This window comes from Mytilus californianus, unplaced genomic scaffold, assembly GCF_021869535.1.
Source record: "Mytilus californianus isolate M0D057914Y unplaced genomic scaffold, xbMytCali1.0.p SCAF_6, whole genome shotgun sequence".
Lineage (NCBI taxonomy): Eukaryota > Metazoa > Mollusca > Bivalvia > Mytilida > Mytilidae > Mytilus > Mytilus californianus.
In genome coordinates this window covers 80,810,495-80,829,513 of record NW_026262712.1, presented here as the reverse complement: position 1 = coordinate 80,829,513, position 19,019 = coordinate 80,810,495, and the positions used below count along the sequence as shown (strand labels likewise).

At 31.6% G+C, this 19,019-nt stretch overlaps 1 protein-coding gene across 1 annotated transcript; it reads right to left on the bottom strand.

Annotated features, from left to right (window-relative positions):
- Positions 1-5,411: 5,411 nt before the first annotated feature.
- On the bottom strand, positions 5,412-13,132 carry LOC127704457 (synapse differentiation-inducing gene protein 1-like). The gene is made up of 4 exons (XM_052208546.1): positions 13,056-13,132; positions 9,304-9,419; positions 8,923-9,033; positions 5,412-5,983 (listed from the first exon to the last, which is right to left on the bottom strand). Exons 1-4 carry the CDS (start codon positions 13,057-13,059, stop codon positions 5,846-5,848), a joined length of 369 nt encoding a protein of 122 aa, XP_052064506.1. The 5' UTR covers positions 13,060-13,132; the 3' UTR covers positions 5,412-5,845.
- Between the last annotated feature and the right edge of the window lie 5,887 nt (positions 13,133-19,019).

The following is a 19,019-nucleotide window of genomic DNA, read 5'->3' as shown; positions in this document are numbered from 1 at the left end:
TTAGGTCAATGTCAGAAAAATATCACCTGTTTTGTATGAGGCTTAGTAACAGTGGAAGGGCTAGGTTTACCGAACCCTTCTACTATTTCGTGCCGAATAAATAAAAGTTAATAATTTTCTGACATTGACCTAATAATGTTTTTATACTGCAGCTAAAAAATGGTAACAAAAAGTAATGCAAGTTTTAACACATTAAATAAAATTTATTTATCATCCCTAAACGAACCCCAAATTGTGAAGAAAAGTGATTTTGTATGCACGAAATATTCCTTTGTAACTCTATTTGGTAGATAAAGACAACAGGAAGTGTCCTAGCTGCAGCATATTATCGTTTTACCTGTTTAAGGGTTATAAATAATGTTTCAAATTTTAAATATCAACAATCATTTCAAGAACGTAAATTGAGGCTTGACGACGATGCCTAGATAAAATTGAAAACATGAGTTATGTTTGATATATTATAAAACTCTACTTGAAGAATAATTCTAGCTGAATGGTCAGCCAAAGTCTCGATGAAATGACGGACATTATATGAAAACGTTCAATTACATTATATAAAAACAACACACATTAACTTCCTATGTTGAAGAAGTTTTAGCTGTCAAATTCATGTTCACCGATTTGACTCAAAGTCATAAAAGGTATATCCAAATTACAAGCAGACCCCCCCCCCCCCCCCCTCCCCCCAAAAAAAATAATTTGTTAATGCATGAACTCGTTAATATGTATCAGCATTTCGTGCGTATTTTAGACTAAGCGCCATCTAATAAAAAGAGAGGAGGAAGATACTAAAGGGATATTCAAACCCATGAGTCGTTAAAGAACTGACAATGCCATTGCAAAACATTTAAAAACAACCAAAAGACAAACAGCAATCTACAAAAAACAACATCGAAAACAAAAGACAGAGCAACACGAACTCCACAAAAAAAAAACGGGTGGAGATATCAGGTGCTCAAGAAAGGTAGGCAGATCCTGCTCCACAAGTGACACCCGTCGTGTTGCTTATTGGGTACAAACCATTGACAAGTCTCATTCGGTAGGTCACATTCGAAGAAAAGAGGAAGGGAGTGTGGTTACGACAATTGGACTTATTCGTGAACTATGAAATATATATTCCTTAACGGTAATCTAAGTTGTGATAGCTTGCGTCAAATTTACGAAGGGATGAAATCATCTTCAGTACATAAAAGTTGCTTCATAGTTTCCTTGTAAGCAGCAACCTTCTATGCGTTTGGATATTCCTTATGAGTTTGAATGTCCATTTGGTATATTTCGCCTCTCTTTTAAGAAAATCATTATAGTAAATTTAAGTTCTGGAATATCATATCAACTGAGAGATTATACTCCATATGCAGGCGCTGCTGGAATGTTGCTACCTAGAAATGGAAAGTTTGCATGGGGCAGTTAAAATCATCTCTTTTGTCGTAAAGTTTCGTTCTCAACCTACCCTTATTGTCAATTTCAAGATGTAAGTCAAGATATGAGACAGACTTAATTGTATATGATGTATCCTTTATTTCGAGTTCAATGGAATAGATGCGTTCAACATAGTCATCACATTTTGAATTATTCAGTGAAAGAACATAATCTAAACAGCGGACCGTGAAGTCAACGGATAATGTTATCTTCTTTTCATCTTTCTTAGAAGCTCCTGTATGTTGTAAATCAATAAAGGATCAAGTTTGCAAGAAGATGAGCACTGTTGGTTCCCAGGGAATTGCCAATTTTGTGTTAAAAAAACATCATCCCAGCGTTACAAATATGTTGTCAATCAAAAGTGCAAGCATCTTGATAATGTCATAGAATTTTTATTGTTTGTATCATTGTGTTTTTTTTTTTTTTTACAAAGTACGATGTAATCCCTCCCTTATCATATTTGTATATACATTGGCCATCCTTTATCATGAAAAAAAAGCAGGACCAATTCTTTCAATTTGTCTTTTTGTTTGGAATGGGGAATACTTGTGTAAAGGGTACATATGTTAAATGTTTTAATCTATTCAAAGAGGAAAGAGACTAAGATTGTATGTACTGTAAAAAGTTTGGTCTTTAACTCAAACCACATGCTCTCAATTTTGTCATGCTCTAAATCTTGTCGACGGAGTATTGTGAACATAATTTTTAAAATACATAATAATGCCACCGCCATGTGAATTTCTATCTTTTCGAAATGGTATTTCAAACCCCATAAGAGACATATCGTAATCAGTAATATTCGAGTCTAAATGTGTTTCTGTGAAAAATACTACATGATAATCCTCAATAATATCGACAATATAGTTCAGTTTATTTCTAAGGCTTCTAATGTTGCAATGGAAAGTTGGTAATGTTTTCTCTGAATACTCTTGTGTGCGTTCAGGACCCGTGTTCGGTTCAAAAGACTGATATTTATTCAAAAAAGGGAATAGCATAATTATATAAATCTTATGCACATACTCGAGGAAGGCATACATTTTACAGTCTATGCTCTTTATTTTCATTAAAAATTGTTAAGATTCGGAGTAAATACATTTTTTTTTTTCAGAAATAGAGTTCCCTTGACAAGGATTCGGATTTTTTTGGATTGAAATACTCTTGCAAACAAAGGTCCATCCTTTTGAGACTTTGAAAACTATCTAATCCAATATTTATAAAGGATTTAATATAGCTCAAAAGCACATGATGTTGTTAGAATACCTGGATAACTTTAGCACATCAAGTTGGGTTGCGTGATCCTATTTCTCGTAGTCGCTGAACTATTACAAATAAAAAGACAATGGATGAATGCATGTAAATCTTTTTTTTATCCAAATATAACTTCTCAACATTGCGCAGCTTTGATACGAATTCACGAATTAACAATTTCCTTGGTGCGGGGATAATTATATCAATAGATGAAAGTCCCATTCTATTTTGATCTACTTTAAACAAAAGACCAGGGTGATACAACCCTTGTTGGACCTAAAACTAATGAGTATATTGGCCGTGTATATTTCAGTAATTGCAATATTCCTTTTATTCTTTTTAAAATGTTCTTGATTTACCTGTTTTAGATTTTATGAACCGATAATAGCAACGTATGTACATAATCGTACTTTTGTCATAATAAATATGTCGTCGTGTTTTAAACTCTTATGATAAAGTTTTAAAAATACCAATCTCCGCAATTGTGGATCAACTTTAATCTTCAACAAACGAGTAGCGAAAGACCGTTATAAGTCCCCATGAGACATGTTGATCTTCCATAAATACGGGTAACCTTTTTCATCATGTTCATGTTCAAAACTGCTCAGTACACGTAGACATTGTCATTGTTAAACCTTCGGAATCTCTCCGGGCATTTCGGCGTCCTCCACCAATAAAAACTAACAACCACGAAATAGCGCAATAGTGATGAAAGTGGCGTTTAACACCAATCAGTCAAATAATCAATCAAAATCAGTGTGCTCAACACATGCGACTGTAGAACCTTTGTATATACAAAGGTTAATTTCTACCTGGTTTAGCTTTAGAGATCAGGAGCTTTCACATATCATTCATTGAAATACAAATGTAGCCCCATCTGTTGCAAAAACAAAATATAGGGTAATTCAGCTTTTTGGGCCATTCACATGGCGTTGTTTACAAACACTGTAGATTCGCTCTAAATTCCTGCACTGACCCGTATTACTCTTTAACACTGAAGTAATAAAAGGAAATATAGCATTATTTTGTTTATATTTTCATAATCCTAGTGTTGATCTATCAAAACTATCTACGAATAAGTGGATCACAGGACTTCAGTGTTATCCAGAAGGCTAGCCACCAAATAGGCGATCCTGGTGACGTTTATTTATTTACTGAATTTACCCCGGCCTACAAAATATCCGCTGACTTTTATAATCATAATTTAAAAAAATATTTGTTAAAGTATTAACAAGAACATAGTGAGGAATAAAAATGTTTTACAAGAAGTCCAAATAAATATGACGTATAATTTAAGGCTGTCTTAATTTTTTGACAACTTGCTTAGAATTTAATAATATAAACATGCAAATAAGTAACTACACTGGAAGCCGTCATAACTATCTATTTTAAAGTAGAACTAACTATAAAAACTAGTGATAAAATATACTTAATATTTTATTTGATATGTTCCAGCTGTCAATGTTTTGATAGTCAAGTTCAAAAACATGCGTCTCCCCCCACGGCATGTCCCTGCAATACGCTTTCACGGATACGCTTTCACGGATAGCGTTCTTTATTTATTGTCTACAAATTTAGATTAATTGTTGTTTGCCTAACGTTCATATTGCTCATTTTTATTTTTCATTTAAAAATAGCTGTACAGACAATATTATTGAAAGTTATTGCTATAATTTACTTTTTGTCTAATAAAAAAGGGGAGATATATATTTACAGTGTAATGATTAAAAAGTGAGAATACAATTCTAACTGACATTAGGCCCGGACTTAATTGTATGGCGAAAATACAACATAACTGATTTCCTTTCGATACATAATTTTTCTCCGAAATACTATTCTGTTGTTTCCATATATTATTTTAAAGGTTCCCTTTACAAGGGATTGATTATTGTATGAGTGAGGTACATTCCTTAAGTGAAAAACAAATAATAATGGTGTCCTAAAATTTTTCGAAGGAATGACTTCAACTTTACCATTTGGAACCATTGATACAACAGCATTATTGTGAGCATTTACCCTCTATCAATGAAATAATATAACGCAACCACTGTAATATAAAAACAACTGGGAAATATACACCATTTGTAGGCGCTGATAAACTGAATTTATGGTATCATTTATTTCAAGTTCATTGAGTTAGATACAGGCAACACAGTCACGAGACTATGAAATATTCCGTTTAAGAACATCATCTATATAGCGAAACGTTGAGTCAAAATTTCCTTTCATTTTTCTGTTAAGAGAAAGCCCAAATGTTAGTGCATTTAACAAAACAATGGTCATCAAAATGTAAAAAAAATATTTTATCTTTCTGAAACACAAAATGCCATTAACTTTTATATGTCTAGCGAATGCTTGGCCTTGAAACGTTTCCAATTGCACCTGTTTGTCTGTACTCAGAGTAATTTTTGATGTGTAAAAACAGCATTTTTTGTCCATTTGTTCTTATGAACCTTAAATAGCAATCCAAGCAAACTGGAAGTCTTTATCATTCTTCCCTATTGTCAGATAGGGAACAAAAAATAAATAGCAATCCAAGCACACTGGAAGTCTTTATCATTCTTCCCTATTGTCAGATAGGGAACCAAAAAAAAAAACCCAAAAAAGTAAAAAAAAAAAAACCCGCATGATTAAAAACATTTCATGATTCCGTTTTGTTTGTGATTAACCACTTTTTTAACTTATGAAATAAGAGGAAAAGACTCCGAGGATTCGAGTTCATTTGCAAAATATCTAACACAAGATTTCTGATAATGGTCATTTATTCAGAAAACCATAGAAACATTATACAACTGACTGTTAAGAACACTTATGTAATAAACCAAAAATGAATAAATTATGCGTTATTTGGAAATGCATCTGTTGTAAGAATTATTTTGTAATTGTCTATATTTGGTTTACTGTTTTAACCAACATATGAATAACATGACGATGGAACTAAGTCCAAGGGGACTTGAACTTCCATTCAAACCATTCAGGAACTGTATATTATCTAGCATAGTAGATTCATTCAATCATTGTCCGTTAATTGAATCTAATAGCAGATGACGAGAGATAACAAGAGGTGCAATGAGTAATAACACATATACATGTAATGTTAAAGCTGGAACTTGTATAAAGAAAAACAATGTGCTGGTTGTGAGGGAAAATGTGGACTGTTTTTAAGGAATACTTTATATTATTGCTGTGAATATGAAACTGCAATAAAAGTAGCAGCGATTATTCCAAAAACAACAGAGGCAAGAATCAGTAATACGGCCGTGCGATTCTTCTCTCTAGCTTCTTTGAAATGTCCCTGGTCTGTCGCTGCATTTGCCTGTGAGATAAAATGTAGTATAACAGTTAAGATCAAGGATTAAATTGAAGATATACATTTTATTTTTTTAAGAAAAATCGGCGATACAGAATAATGTGATTTTGTATGATTGCCAATGAGATAATTATCACTCAAAACCCATGTATATTAAACTATAAAAAAAAAAAAAAAACAAAGAGAAGAAAGGATACAGATTTAAAAAACGAAAGGCAAGAATTATCGAACTTTACATTTTTAAGGAAACAAAAAAGAACTTATTTTTATGATATGTTTTTTCTTAATACCGGTAACAATATACGCTTACAACAGTTACATTACCCACTGTAAATTAGATATTTGCTTTGAACGCTATTCATCTTTCAGTACTTAAGACATAAGGTTTACATTTTATGGCTATTTTTTGTTGGAATAATTGATTGAACGCAAAAGATCAACCGACAAAAATGTTATTTAAGAAAAAAAACTGTCAGTCACTGAACGTCGAAACCTTTTAACGGATCCAATAAAAGTTTGATATAAGAAACAAAATCATAAAATTGAATATATCTGAAATACGGAGGAAATAGGATAAGATGGTAATGTTGTGAAAAAAATCAAAAGACAATTTGCATGTATCCTTAATATTGTCTTGCTTACTATCTGCCTACAAAAATCATTATACATTTAGAAACTTTGATCAGTCCTGGCAGGAGACAGCATATTTCCATTTTGAAAACCCAACTTGTAATGTTTCTACATAAGGAAATGCCTGTACCAAGTCAGGAATATGACAGTTGTTTTCCATTCATTTGATGTGTTTGAGCTTTTGATTTTGCCATTTTTTAAGGGAATTTACGTTTTGAATTTTCGTTGGAGCTCGGTATTTTTGTTATTTTACTTTTTATAAAATACAACTTATATTGATATTTTAAAAAGTAAATCTATTTCAGAATTCGCTCCTTGAAGAAACGTACACGCTTCCATAAACAGTCCGATATAAAGTTAAAAATGCACGGTTGTGTGGCTGATTTTGACAGTTTTAGGAAACCCAGAATTATATATCAACTAAATGCATAATATTATGTTAGTAGGAAGTTAATGTTAATTTAAAGCGAAATCAAAGTTTCAAGTAAAAATTTCAATTGGTTTCTCCAAATGCACTAAAATTTCTTACACATAAACATGAAAAAAATAGCTCAAATTATCATCAAATTCTTTATTTGTAAATATTTCATAAGTTAACATTTAGTTCTACATTGAAAAATCAAAAAAAAAATTGAAATAAAAATCGAAACAATGGTAAACTGTTCAAGAATGGAAGTACTTAGTTAATGGTTGATAATTTTAAAAACATAAAATAAAAGATAAAAATGCTTTTGTCTACGAATCAGACTAATCAGTAGCATGTAGCCTCGATAAGAAGTCAATATGTTTGCAATGATTAACTCGCAAATGATAATTAATGTGATGTTTATAACTTTCACAAAATACATTTCTCATGCAATAAGAAATTTCAGTTAAACTTAAATGAGAAAATAACCAAAGAACATATTAAAACCAGAAAAGACATTTTAGAGGTCAAAATACGTTCAGTTAGTTGATGGTAATTGTTCATTCATGTTCCATAATGCAAAATGTCAATTTCATTGAGACTATGCAAGTTCCAAGTGTTTCAACAATCTCTTCGTACTAAATGATCTCGTGAAAAATCTCTTTCTTTAGCCTTAATGATGTTTATCACAAAACACGCTTTTTGTATGACGTTGTAGTATACAATCATAAGTCCTATTTGTTTATATTAATTTTTAGACCAAATTAAAATTGAGAATGGAAATGGGGAATGTGTCAAAGAGACAACAACCCGACCATAGAGCAGACAACAGCCGAAGGCCACCAATGGGTCTTCAATGCAGCGAGAAAGTCCCGCACCCGGAGGCGTCCTTCAGCTGGCCCCTAAACAAATATGTATACTAGTTCAGTGATAATGGACGTCATACTAAACTCCAAATTATACACAAGAAACTAAAATTAAAAATGAAAAAAAGACTAACAAAGGCCAGAGGCTCCTGACTTGGGAAAGGCGCAAAAATGCGGCGGGGTTAAACATGTTTTTTGAGATCTCAACCCTCCCCCTATACCTCTAGCCAATGTAGAAAAAACAAACGTACAACAGTACGCACAGTAAAACTCAGTTTAAGAGAAGTCCGAGTCCGATGTCAGAATAGGAAACACAAGAAAATAAACAAAATGACAATAATACATAAATAACAACAGACTACTAGCAGTTACTGAATGCCAGCTCCAGACCTCAATTAGACTGATTGAAAGATTATGTCTTCATCATATGAATATCAGGCACAATCCCTCCTGTTAGGGGTTTAGTATTATACCATCATAAAATATATGAGAAGAACATAACCCGTGTCATGCCAACAACTGGTTTTAGAATAAATATGTTTAATTCCGATGCAAAGACCCTATAAATGAATCAATATTAAAGCCAAAATATGCAATCTTTAATGACCTGACAACAGTATCGTAACTATATCCCTTCTTAATAACTGTTTAAAGGTTTTGTTAGCTTTTGAGGTGAATACTGACATTTTTGTGCTTTGTAAAGAATATTACCATAAAAGATTGGATGTGAAATACCCGAACGTATAAGATGTCTGCATGTTGAGTCATATTTACGAATGATGTCCTTATACCGATGATAAAATTTAGTAAATGTTTTGACTAGTTTATGATATCGAAAACCCTGGTGTAATATTTTTTCAGTAATACATAAATTTCTCTCGCTAAAATCTAATATGTTGTTACATACACGAACGAATCGTACAAGTTGAGATATATAAACACCATAAGATGGTGACAAGGGAACGTCACCATCTAAAAATGGATAATTAACGATAGGAAATGAAAAATCATCTCTTTTATCATAAATTTTTGTATTAACCTACCTGTCTTGCGGCACGGATAGCAAATAATCCTATCGGCCAACAACAGCAAAAAGCTGCAAATATTGCAAGACACAGAAAATTGCTAGGTTCTGATTCATATTTTCTCTCAATCTGAAAAAAAGTGATTTGAAATGATTTATTCACTAGCAGATAACAGATTAAATGATCATTGCGTTTTGTCATTAATATTAATGCTATTGTAAAGTGTTTATGAAAATGTTCAGTTTTTTAAATATAAATTAGTATTCATTGAATTGGGTTTTATTCATTAATATTTATGCAAATGTTAATTTTAAAAAAATTCTAAACTGGCCATTTTTTCATATATATATATATATATATAATTATATATATATTAAAAAAGAAAGTTTTTATAATTGCCTCTCTTGTTGCTTGAATTTGAGTTCTATAATACTGACTTTCGGGTGAAAAATAACGGTCAGTATACTGCAGTTCGTTAACATCCACTAGAATCTGTCTGTCAGTGTATATCTGAGCTATGAAATGACAAAAAAGTTTTAACACCATAATATAAAAAGACGTATATCAAATCAACTGTTACCATTATCTAAAATAGTGATGACAATACAAGGACTATCTAAAGTAATTTTAATAGGCACATGAACCAAAAAAAGGAATAAAAGTTGATTTGCACGATTTTTTCACAAAAAGCACAGAATTCTATAAAATGAGCCGGAAAACTGAATATTACTATACTCTCTCGTTCGTTGTATGCTTTTAGAAGAAGATAAAACATATATCTAATATTTGCAGGTCAAGTCAATATCTGCACCATTCCTCTAAGCATTGAATTAAGAATATATTTCTTAACGCTTGTCATACAATTACTACATTTGTTAAATAAAGCTCTTATTATTTTCATTCTGTCTATATTTCAGACCATCTCTCAAAAACAGCTTCGGTGTCATTCGTGAGCATTGAAAAACAGTTGAAAAGAATTCCAAACTATCCAAGATTTTTCCCGAGCCTCCCATGATAGCTTTGGGCAAGCCAATTTTCTGCGGAACCTGCTAGTGCTGGCTGAAGTGTCTGGTCCGATCGAGAGAAGTACTTCTGGAGAATGTCGTTCGTGTGACGAAAAACGCTGCAAATGCTGCCTACAGATGCACCATTCATCAACTTTTCACAGTAAGGCAACCGAAAATAACTATAAGATATTTTGCAATGTGCCCTGCAAAAGTATGAATGTTATTTACATTCTAGAATGTTCGGTTTGTGGCCTCCAATATGCTGATGAATCAAAGCAGCCTTTCCACAAACGCCTCAATGGCCATAGGAGTGATATCTCTAAGAAGCCACTTCTCCCAGTTAGTCAGCATTTCTGACAGTCGGGTCATAAACTTGATTACTTTAACCGCATGAAAATCTTAGTGATTGAACAGAACATTCACTGGGGTGATGCCCAGCGACAGGTTCGGGAAAGTTTTTTGAACAAGGAACTAAATGTACATCATCCAAACGGCATCAATAAGAAATATTAGCAGTTTTATTTTTTACTCATTTTTGGATGTATATATATATATACAATCACGTCTATTGAGTATCGAGTTTTGTTTTATATTATGATGTTCAAGATTTGGGATTAAATCAATAGACTAAAATTTACCTGTATTATTGAGCTATTTTACACATACAATTTGTATTATTAGTTATAATCTTATATTAGTACCATTGTCCAAATCTTTAGACTTATATATATATTAAGGCCAAATAGATTAAGCAAACAATGTCACAGTAATTTGCACCCTCAAATCGTCTGTACACACATAATTTGTTTTTAAGTCATCTCTCTAGAAATGAACTTGCTACCATTTTATAAATCCTTCGACGACCATGCGCCTAGCATGAAAAGACAGCGTTTCAAATCACTACACCAGATCCAATCCTCAAAAGAACTTCTTAGTACTTGTCTGTTACATACACAGTGTTTGATGCAGTCACTATGATTTTAATCCGCTGCAAGGCATATGGGTCTATATATAGTTTATATATAGATACCAACACAATTTTAAAATTATATTTATAGATTATCTGCCTAAGATAGTGTATTAACAAATGCTTGCAACTTACACAACGGATCCTTAGATCAATACATGCACGTGGAACCATCCGTTTCATACCTATATTGTATCTAATGCAGTTAATATGCTACCATTCTCAATATCATTTTTTCCCGTGGAATATTGTTGATAAACATTTCATGTGCATGAATGGTTGCTGTATTTCACATGGACATGAGGGCGGCTACATATTAAAGTTGAAGCTTGTTGAGTTATTTTTGATATTTTGTCATGGCATTGTCAGTTTGGTTTTCGACTTATGACAAAATCTTCATATAAGCACTGCATTTTAGTTTAAGCATTTCTATGCACTTAACCAATTATCAATTCGCGTATTGAAAGAAAACTTTACTTGTAAATCTCTGTAATGTTCGTGATCAAATTGCTATAATCATCCAGTTAATCTTACTTTTCATCTTAAAAATGACCGTTATATATCGTTATATATCACTATAAATGCATGCAAACAAACATGACGGTGTTGGTTATTTTTTTGGAAGATGTTGATCCTTATTTGTTTGTTAATTGTTGTGTGCAATCAACTCTTTATAGTATAAATGTACATTTAAAAAAAAGTATCTTTTAATCAATTTCACCTCATTCTTAATTCTTGTGACGTCCATGTCATTGAATACACATTGAGGATGTTCACAACACTTTGTGTAAATTTTGTTTCTTTGAATAATTTTTAACAGCATACCCTAGATAAAACTCTAACAATCAGATGGAAAGGGCTTGACTCGTCAGATCGGTAAAAAATAGATAACAGACGACAAAAGACGCAAAATACTGATTAAACGTACTTGCAGATAGCTCAAACCCAATTTTAACTAGTCAATAAAACATGTTCTCATAGACTAAAATAGAAACCAAACTCAGTACACTTCCAAAGGATTAAGGACATAAGACATTATAAAATGTCCGATAAGAGCATAACATTGTTGACAGCATGTATAAGTGTTACTACCTAGCTAATTTTGTATGTACAGTGAAGATGAAGACCTCGTTTTATGAGCTTATTTTGACATTTACAGAATTTTCAGAGGATAAAAATTAAATAATTTCCGGCAGCATTCTAAATCAAGGTAATCTATTTCTAGCAGCATTATATATTAAGGGTAACTATTTGAAAAAAAATGTGTTAAACTATAGTTCTTAATATTTTGAATTTATAGAAACCAATAGAAATAACCTTTCCCCTCTCACCAAAAGAATGTTCAATACTATTGTTTTTACTATTTGAAGACCGTTCAAATACAAAACAAATAATATTGGATCTAGATCATTTGAGTATTCGACAAGTTGTTTTCTGCGCATATCTCTTACAAATAGTAGTATGTATGTAAACATCAATCACAAAATGGCGATTTCACTCAAACGTTTGATGTACTATCAAAACAGAAAAAAAAGCAAAAAGAGAAACAGAAACGGTTATAGTTAACCTTGCCTAATATAACTCAAATATTATGAAAATGAAACCTATAGATTATAATAGAAATTAACCATTTTAATCGTTTAATTGGGTAAACTAACAATTCAACAGATAGTATTAATATTAGTTACAGAAGTTTGCAATGCGAATGACATTGTTGAAATAATTTGATACTGGAATAAACTTAATCCAGTTTATGATTAAGATCAAAAGTTTGAGAAACAAAGTACAAAAACTATATGGTTTCATCAAGCCAAAAGAAGCCAATCAAGTCAATAGCTACATTTTGCCTAAAGAAATTGAAAATTAGTTTCAGTAAAGCTGCGTCGTAGTTAATAACCCGATACATTTACTAAATGTCTAGCTTTCAATATGCAAGTTACAGCACAAGCCACTGAGCGGATGATACCACCTGGGACTGAATGACATGACGTTTGAAAATACATCTCTAAACCATTGATAAATGAACTAACTTTGCGTTGTGTGATGTACTTTGAACAGGAAAAATAAGGTAAAAAGAAAAACATCTTTAAAGTTGTTTATCAGTACAATTCAACTAATGGGTATCATTAAAACTGAATAGTCTTTTATTGAATATACTTAAAGAATATAATACTTACCCATTGTAACACAATGAACTTAATTCAATTTATATTGAATTGGTTTGTTAATGTTCAAGTGAGAAAACAAAAATAATTTCCTTATTTTTAAAATGACCTTGACATTTCTCATTCTGATTGGTTTTGATTGTTTTGAGCTCAACAATAAGTGAACGGATATGTTGTTCTCATTGAATGTAGATGTCGGGAGTCGCATCGGGATGGAAACCTAACACTGAATTCCTCGTGCTTAGTGAGTGTCATGCCGTCTGCACGTTAAAACACCTGGCAACAATTATCTAAGGGTCAAAGGATAGTCCGTAACAGGTCAAAATTTGTGCCCTTATCCAACAAATCATCTGTTAGTTGCAGTTTTTATTTGCCACCATTCTTTCCACTCGACCTAATTTGCAGATCTATATATAGTATTGATTGTTAATTTGTCCTCGTCTTAAAAATGTATTGGAGTGACGTAATACTGAACCTCGAATGAAACATATCAGTCAGTATGTTGCATATAAGGAGATGTGGTTTGCCAATGAGCAAACTATCCACCAGAATTCAAATGAAGTGAATTTAAGCAATTAAAGGCAACCGTACGGCCTTCAACAATGAGAAAAACCGATAGCATATAGTTGGCAGTTCATTTACTTCAAAAGACAATAAAAAAAAATATAAAAAATTTATCTGCAGTTCAGGTCATAATCTGCAACATTGTTCATTCATCGTCCACAGCATAAATAACTATGTTCGTGTTAACTCTGACCCAAATTGATTAACATTTTTTTTGATAACATTGTATGAATATAAAAACAAGGAGATAATTATCCACCAAAGTTCAAGTGTAGTGAATATTAGCAATTATAGGCAACCGTACGGCCTTCAATAATGAGAAAAACCAATACCTTTAGTTGTTAATTTCTGTGTCTTTTGGTCTCTTGTTGAGAGTTGTCTCATTGGCAATCATACAACATCTTCTTATTTCTTATAAAAACACTACATATATTTCATGCAGAGGTTTGCATTGGCATAGCTGCTTTTCAAATTTCCAGCCGGGAAGGAAAAACGCAAATACAGAATATAATCTTACAAGTTTATGTTTACTAAATACAGAAATATGAATATTCTATGAAACATAAGAATATTCTTTAGAAACAACGATGCATGATAATGATTTCAATATAAATGTGATAGCAACACCTATTACAAAAGCAACTGAGACAAGTATCAGGACAAGTGCCAAAGATTCATTTGACTGTAAGATAAAATTCAGTATAGCAATACTAATAAAAAAATTGTCTTGTAGAATATTATACATTTATTTTCCGTTCATGAGGGAAATATGAAGATTCGTTCTCCCAAGAAAATTCACAATATGACTTTTCGAGGGTGAACACATCTTCATATCTCCCTAAGTCAAGGGAAATGGATTGTTTTATTCCACTGCCTAAACCTTTTTACTTCCTAACACAAAACATTTATTAACATACAATTTTTAATCCGCCTGTTTCTATATGACTAAACACAACATAATCATTGATAAACAGTACCGATCAAAAGTTGATTATTCATAAGTTTTTTTTTCTCTGTTTTTTTAAAACGATAATGTCTAAACTATGGCTTTAAAAAAAAATAATTAAAAAACGGTATGCACATCAACCGCGCGTACTATTGTATATGTTGTTGCTGTGAATATAAAAGTATTACGACGATAGCACCAGCTATTCCGAAAATAAATGAGGAAATAATCATGGCTAGAGCCAAAAGATTTTTCGTCGGGCTTTTTCGAAATGTCCCTGTGCTCTCTCATCATTTGCCTGTAAGATAAAAAGAAGCATAGTAACTATGATGAAGGATTAAATGGTAGATATGCATTATTTAAACAAAATAGGGGATTTCAAAAATCTAGACAAAAAAAAAAACGACATCAAGAGAAATTTTATAAGGTTTTTGAATATGCTTTTAAAATGGTTCCACTTAACAACAATTTCATTACTCACTATAAGATCGCAATTTCACGATATATGACGGAAGACAGACAATACATTTCAAAGTATCAATTATGTTTTTTTAACAAAAATTCCTTTGCTTTCATTTATATCCTTTGCTGAGTAAGTTACATTTTTCGTCAAACATTGTTCACCTTTAAGCTAGATAAGCCCTAAAAGTGAAGGTTTTTACTATTCCTTTCAGTCCCTTTTGACATTTATTTGCAGCATCAACATTAAAAATGCCCTTAATAGCAAACTTATAGTCATTCTTGACTCCTAGGACCTTTTAATAAGTTTAAAGAAAAAGTAAACCAGAATCTTTAGTATTGAACACATTTGAAATACAAACGGAATTAAAGCACTATTGATATTTTTATAAAAAGTCAAAACGCAATTTGAAAGAATCATTTTGTTCTTCTGGCTGATTCATAAAGTTTCTTATTCTACATTCCAAAAATTTAGTCAATTCTGTAAGGAGCATTGGGAGAAAATATTTGTCTGCATTGAGATTTATCCAAACCTTAGCATATAAATCATTGCAAAACAAGTGAATAGGTAAATCTTACACTGATAAACAAAATATTTCATATCAGAATAACAAATATTCACAAATGGTACTTTTAACTTTGGTGCATTTTTTCATACATTTGGCATGTTTGGTGCGTGAACTTGTCGCGTTGTTACAAACTAAATTTCACACTATTATGTTGTGTAAACCTAAATTGGACGGCAACCTCACATTATCATCACATTAGTACCCAAATATAAATTCTAGTGGTCACTTTACTGTCATTAAAGCATACACGCAACTATTCATAGAAGTACCATATGGCAAGCTATCAATTACCCTGACACTAAAGGAATCCTATTGTGTTGACGTATAGTGATAAACATAGTTTTGTGTACAAAAATATCTTCATTTATTTTCTCATAGCTTGATATATTAATCTGTTTGTGGTTTTATCATGGAATATGGACATGGTCATTGAAGACCTGTTGGTGACCTTCTGCTGTTGTCTGTTCTATGGTCGGGTTGTTGTCTCTTTGACACATTCCCCATTTCCATTCTCAATTTTATAACACTGTCAACGTTTTGTATGATACTATAGCATACAAGTCGTGGTCTAATTTGTTAAGATTTGTTTTGATAACAAAACACTAACACTGTTTGCGGCATACATATCAATCAATCCTAACGGCCAGCAACAGCAAAGGCATGCCATAATTGCAGAACTCATATAGTCTTTAGGTTCTGATTCATATCCTCTATCAATCTGAAAAAAGTGAATTTTGATTTGAAATGATTTTTTTCTCCCTCGAGGGGGAGGACTTTGACCTTTCGTGGTAGTGGTGGGCCGCCTGGGTATAGATTACCCCGCCCTTGTCATATATTTTGAATAACAAAAATATACACCCTATTATATTTTTTTTTGACAAAGATATACCTTCAGCTCTATCATGCTTACGTTAATTCATGCAGAAATAGATAGATTTGACAAATATCTAATGCATTTACGACTGCAGTTTTAATCTCATTTGCGAATAATTTGACATCTTATTAGATTCAGATACTTATAATTCAATAATCAACCTTGTCATATATTGCATCTTAATGTCTTGATCTTATCATATATCATGCAGCTGAAAAGAGTGACCTATTCCAGCGTCTCATCCCTACTTCTCATTATTTTTTATTTATTTTAACGCCACTGTTCTAAACTTGTATTTTTTTATAATAAAAATTAAACAAAAAGTTCTTATAGAATTAAGAAATGTGATATGATTATCATTGAGTTCTATAATACTGACTATCGGGTGAAAAATAACGGTCAGTATATTGCAGTTCGTTTACATCCACTAAAATTTGTCTGTCTGTGTATATCTAGGCTATGAAATGAAAAAATAATTATTTCACAAAAACATATATGATCGTAGATGAAATCAACTGTTACCATTATCTAAAACATGCATGACAATACAAGTTCTATCTAAAGTAATTAAACAGTCAGATAAAACTTGAATTTGTACTAAAAGCAATGACTGCTATAAAATGAGTAAAAAAACTAACAATTAGTATACTCTCTTTTTTGTTGTATGCTTTAAGAAGAAGATAAAAACAAATATCTAAAATTTGATCGGCTGTTCAAGTCAATATTTTCTCAATTCTCCTTATACCTTGAACCATGGAAAATTTATAACGATTGTCATTCGATTACAAAATTCTGCAAATTAAGCTCTCATTTTTTTCGTTATTTCTTAATTTCAGCTGAATAGGCATTTCAAGTTGAAGGTCGGAAATGAATATTGAAGGTTTTAATTCAAAATCGTAAAATTTATTTCTTTTCAAAACTTTCGCGAGCCGTTATTTGGCATTCAGTCTTGATTTTAACATTGAATCTTTTTCTAGCCTTTGACAATAAGCATTTCTTATGAAAGTTAATCATGATAAAAGCGATGTATATATCTTGTTTGGTATCTGTTTTTCATTAGTGAATGTTTTTCTTTTCTTCAAAAAGAGTAAAACCTGAATAGATAAATTTTATTCTCGTATTTGTAAAGAAAAACCATAAGTTCATTTACAGGTTCGGAAATTAATTAACTAACAATTTAACAAAATGTATATACATGTATGTAATATTCCGGTTACCCTATTGTAGCCTATCGCGCCTCTCCTGTTTAAGTACGTTGATACGTCATACCCTGCGAGTGGCATCATGATTACAATAGCTCATATGAAAATGGAATATAAAATAAAGACCCAGTTAAATTCGTTAACCACATGTTAATTATCTAATCCTTAGAATTGACCAAATTTGGATATTCTGCAGTTAAACGTGAAAATTGTGGGTTTTTTTAACACTCTTGCACTACTGATACACATATCAAAGCTAAGCTAGTCTAATATTATTTATATATCATAATTCGTCATTCCTTCAGATATAATGAATTAACATGGGTTAACCTTAGATATTGAGGTAAATATTATCGTTTTACATCACCAACGGCCTATACAGCAAATGGAAACCAGCTGTCTCATGACAAGATTTCTCTTATTCCGTAAATATGCTATCATTCTCAATTTATCTTATTTTCATTGAATATTCCTACCCGTCATTGTTTGTCGATAAACATGTCATATACATGTATGATTTCTGTTTTTCACACAGACATAAATTCGGCTACATATAAATAATAAAGCTTGTTGAATTATTTTGATATTTGATAATTAAACTATCAAAAGAGGAAAGATATAGTATCATTGACATTTGCAGGATGCAATAACTAAATGCATTTTTTTTTGTATATGCGAATAGGATTTTGACGTCGTTGTCCGGTTATTCTTGTGGTTACACTTGTTCACAACTACAATTTCTCATAGGAATTTGTTTTTCAATTAAAATCGATATATTAGAATTGTTTTCAAAGTAACGAAACTACCTATTATAAACATTTTATTTTTCATTTTCAACAACGGTTTTTTTAACTGAATAATTTACTTATTATACCAATTAAGGTGGTACATAACACTACAGGGAGATAACTCTGTAAAAATCAGCTTAACGTTTTAATCACGTGCTATTGTTATGGAAATATTAAGCTTCTCAATGATCAAAATCAGTGTTTGTCAAACTGCTACATGTATATATCCAATGAAATTTTTGCCGATTAAGTGTATGGTTCAAGTTGTTTTGAAATTTTTATATTTTTGTCAAAGGGTCAAAGAAAAAAAATTGTCAAAATTTTATGAAAATTAAACGAGCCGAAAAAATTTTAGTCAAGGTGTTTGGTACCACATAATCTTGAGGGTCTATTATTAATCCATTTTATCTCATTCTTAATTCTAGTGACGTCCATGTCATTATCTACACATTGAAAATTATTACACTTTGTGAACATTTTCTGTATTTGAATAATTTTTGCAGATTTATCAACAGCAAAGCCTAAAGAAAAACTGTAAAACCTAGCTGTGAAGGGCTTTACTCGGTACAAAGAA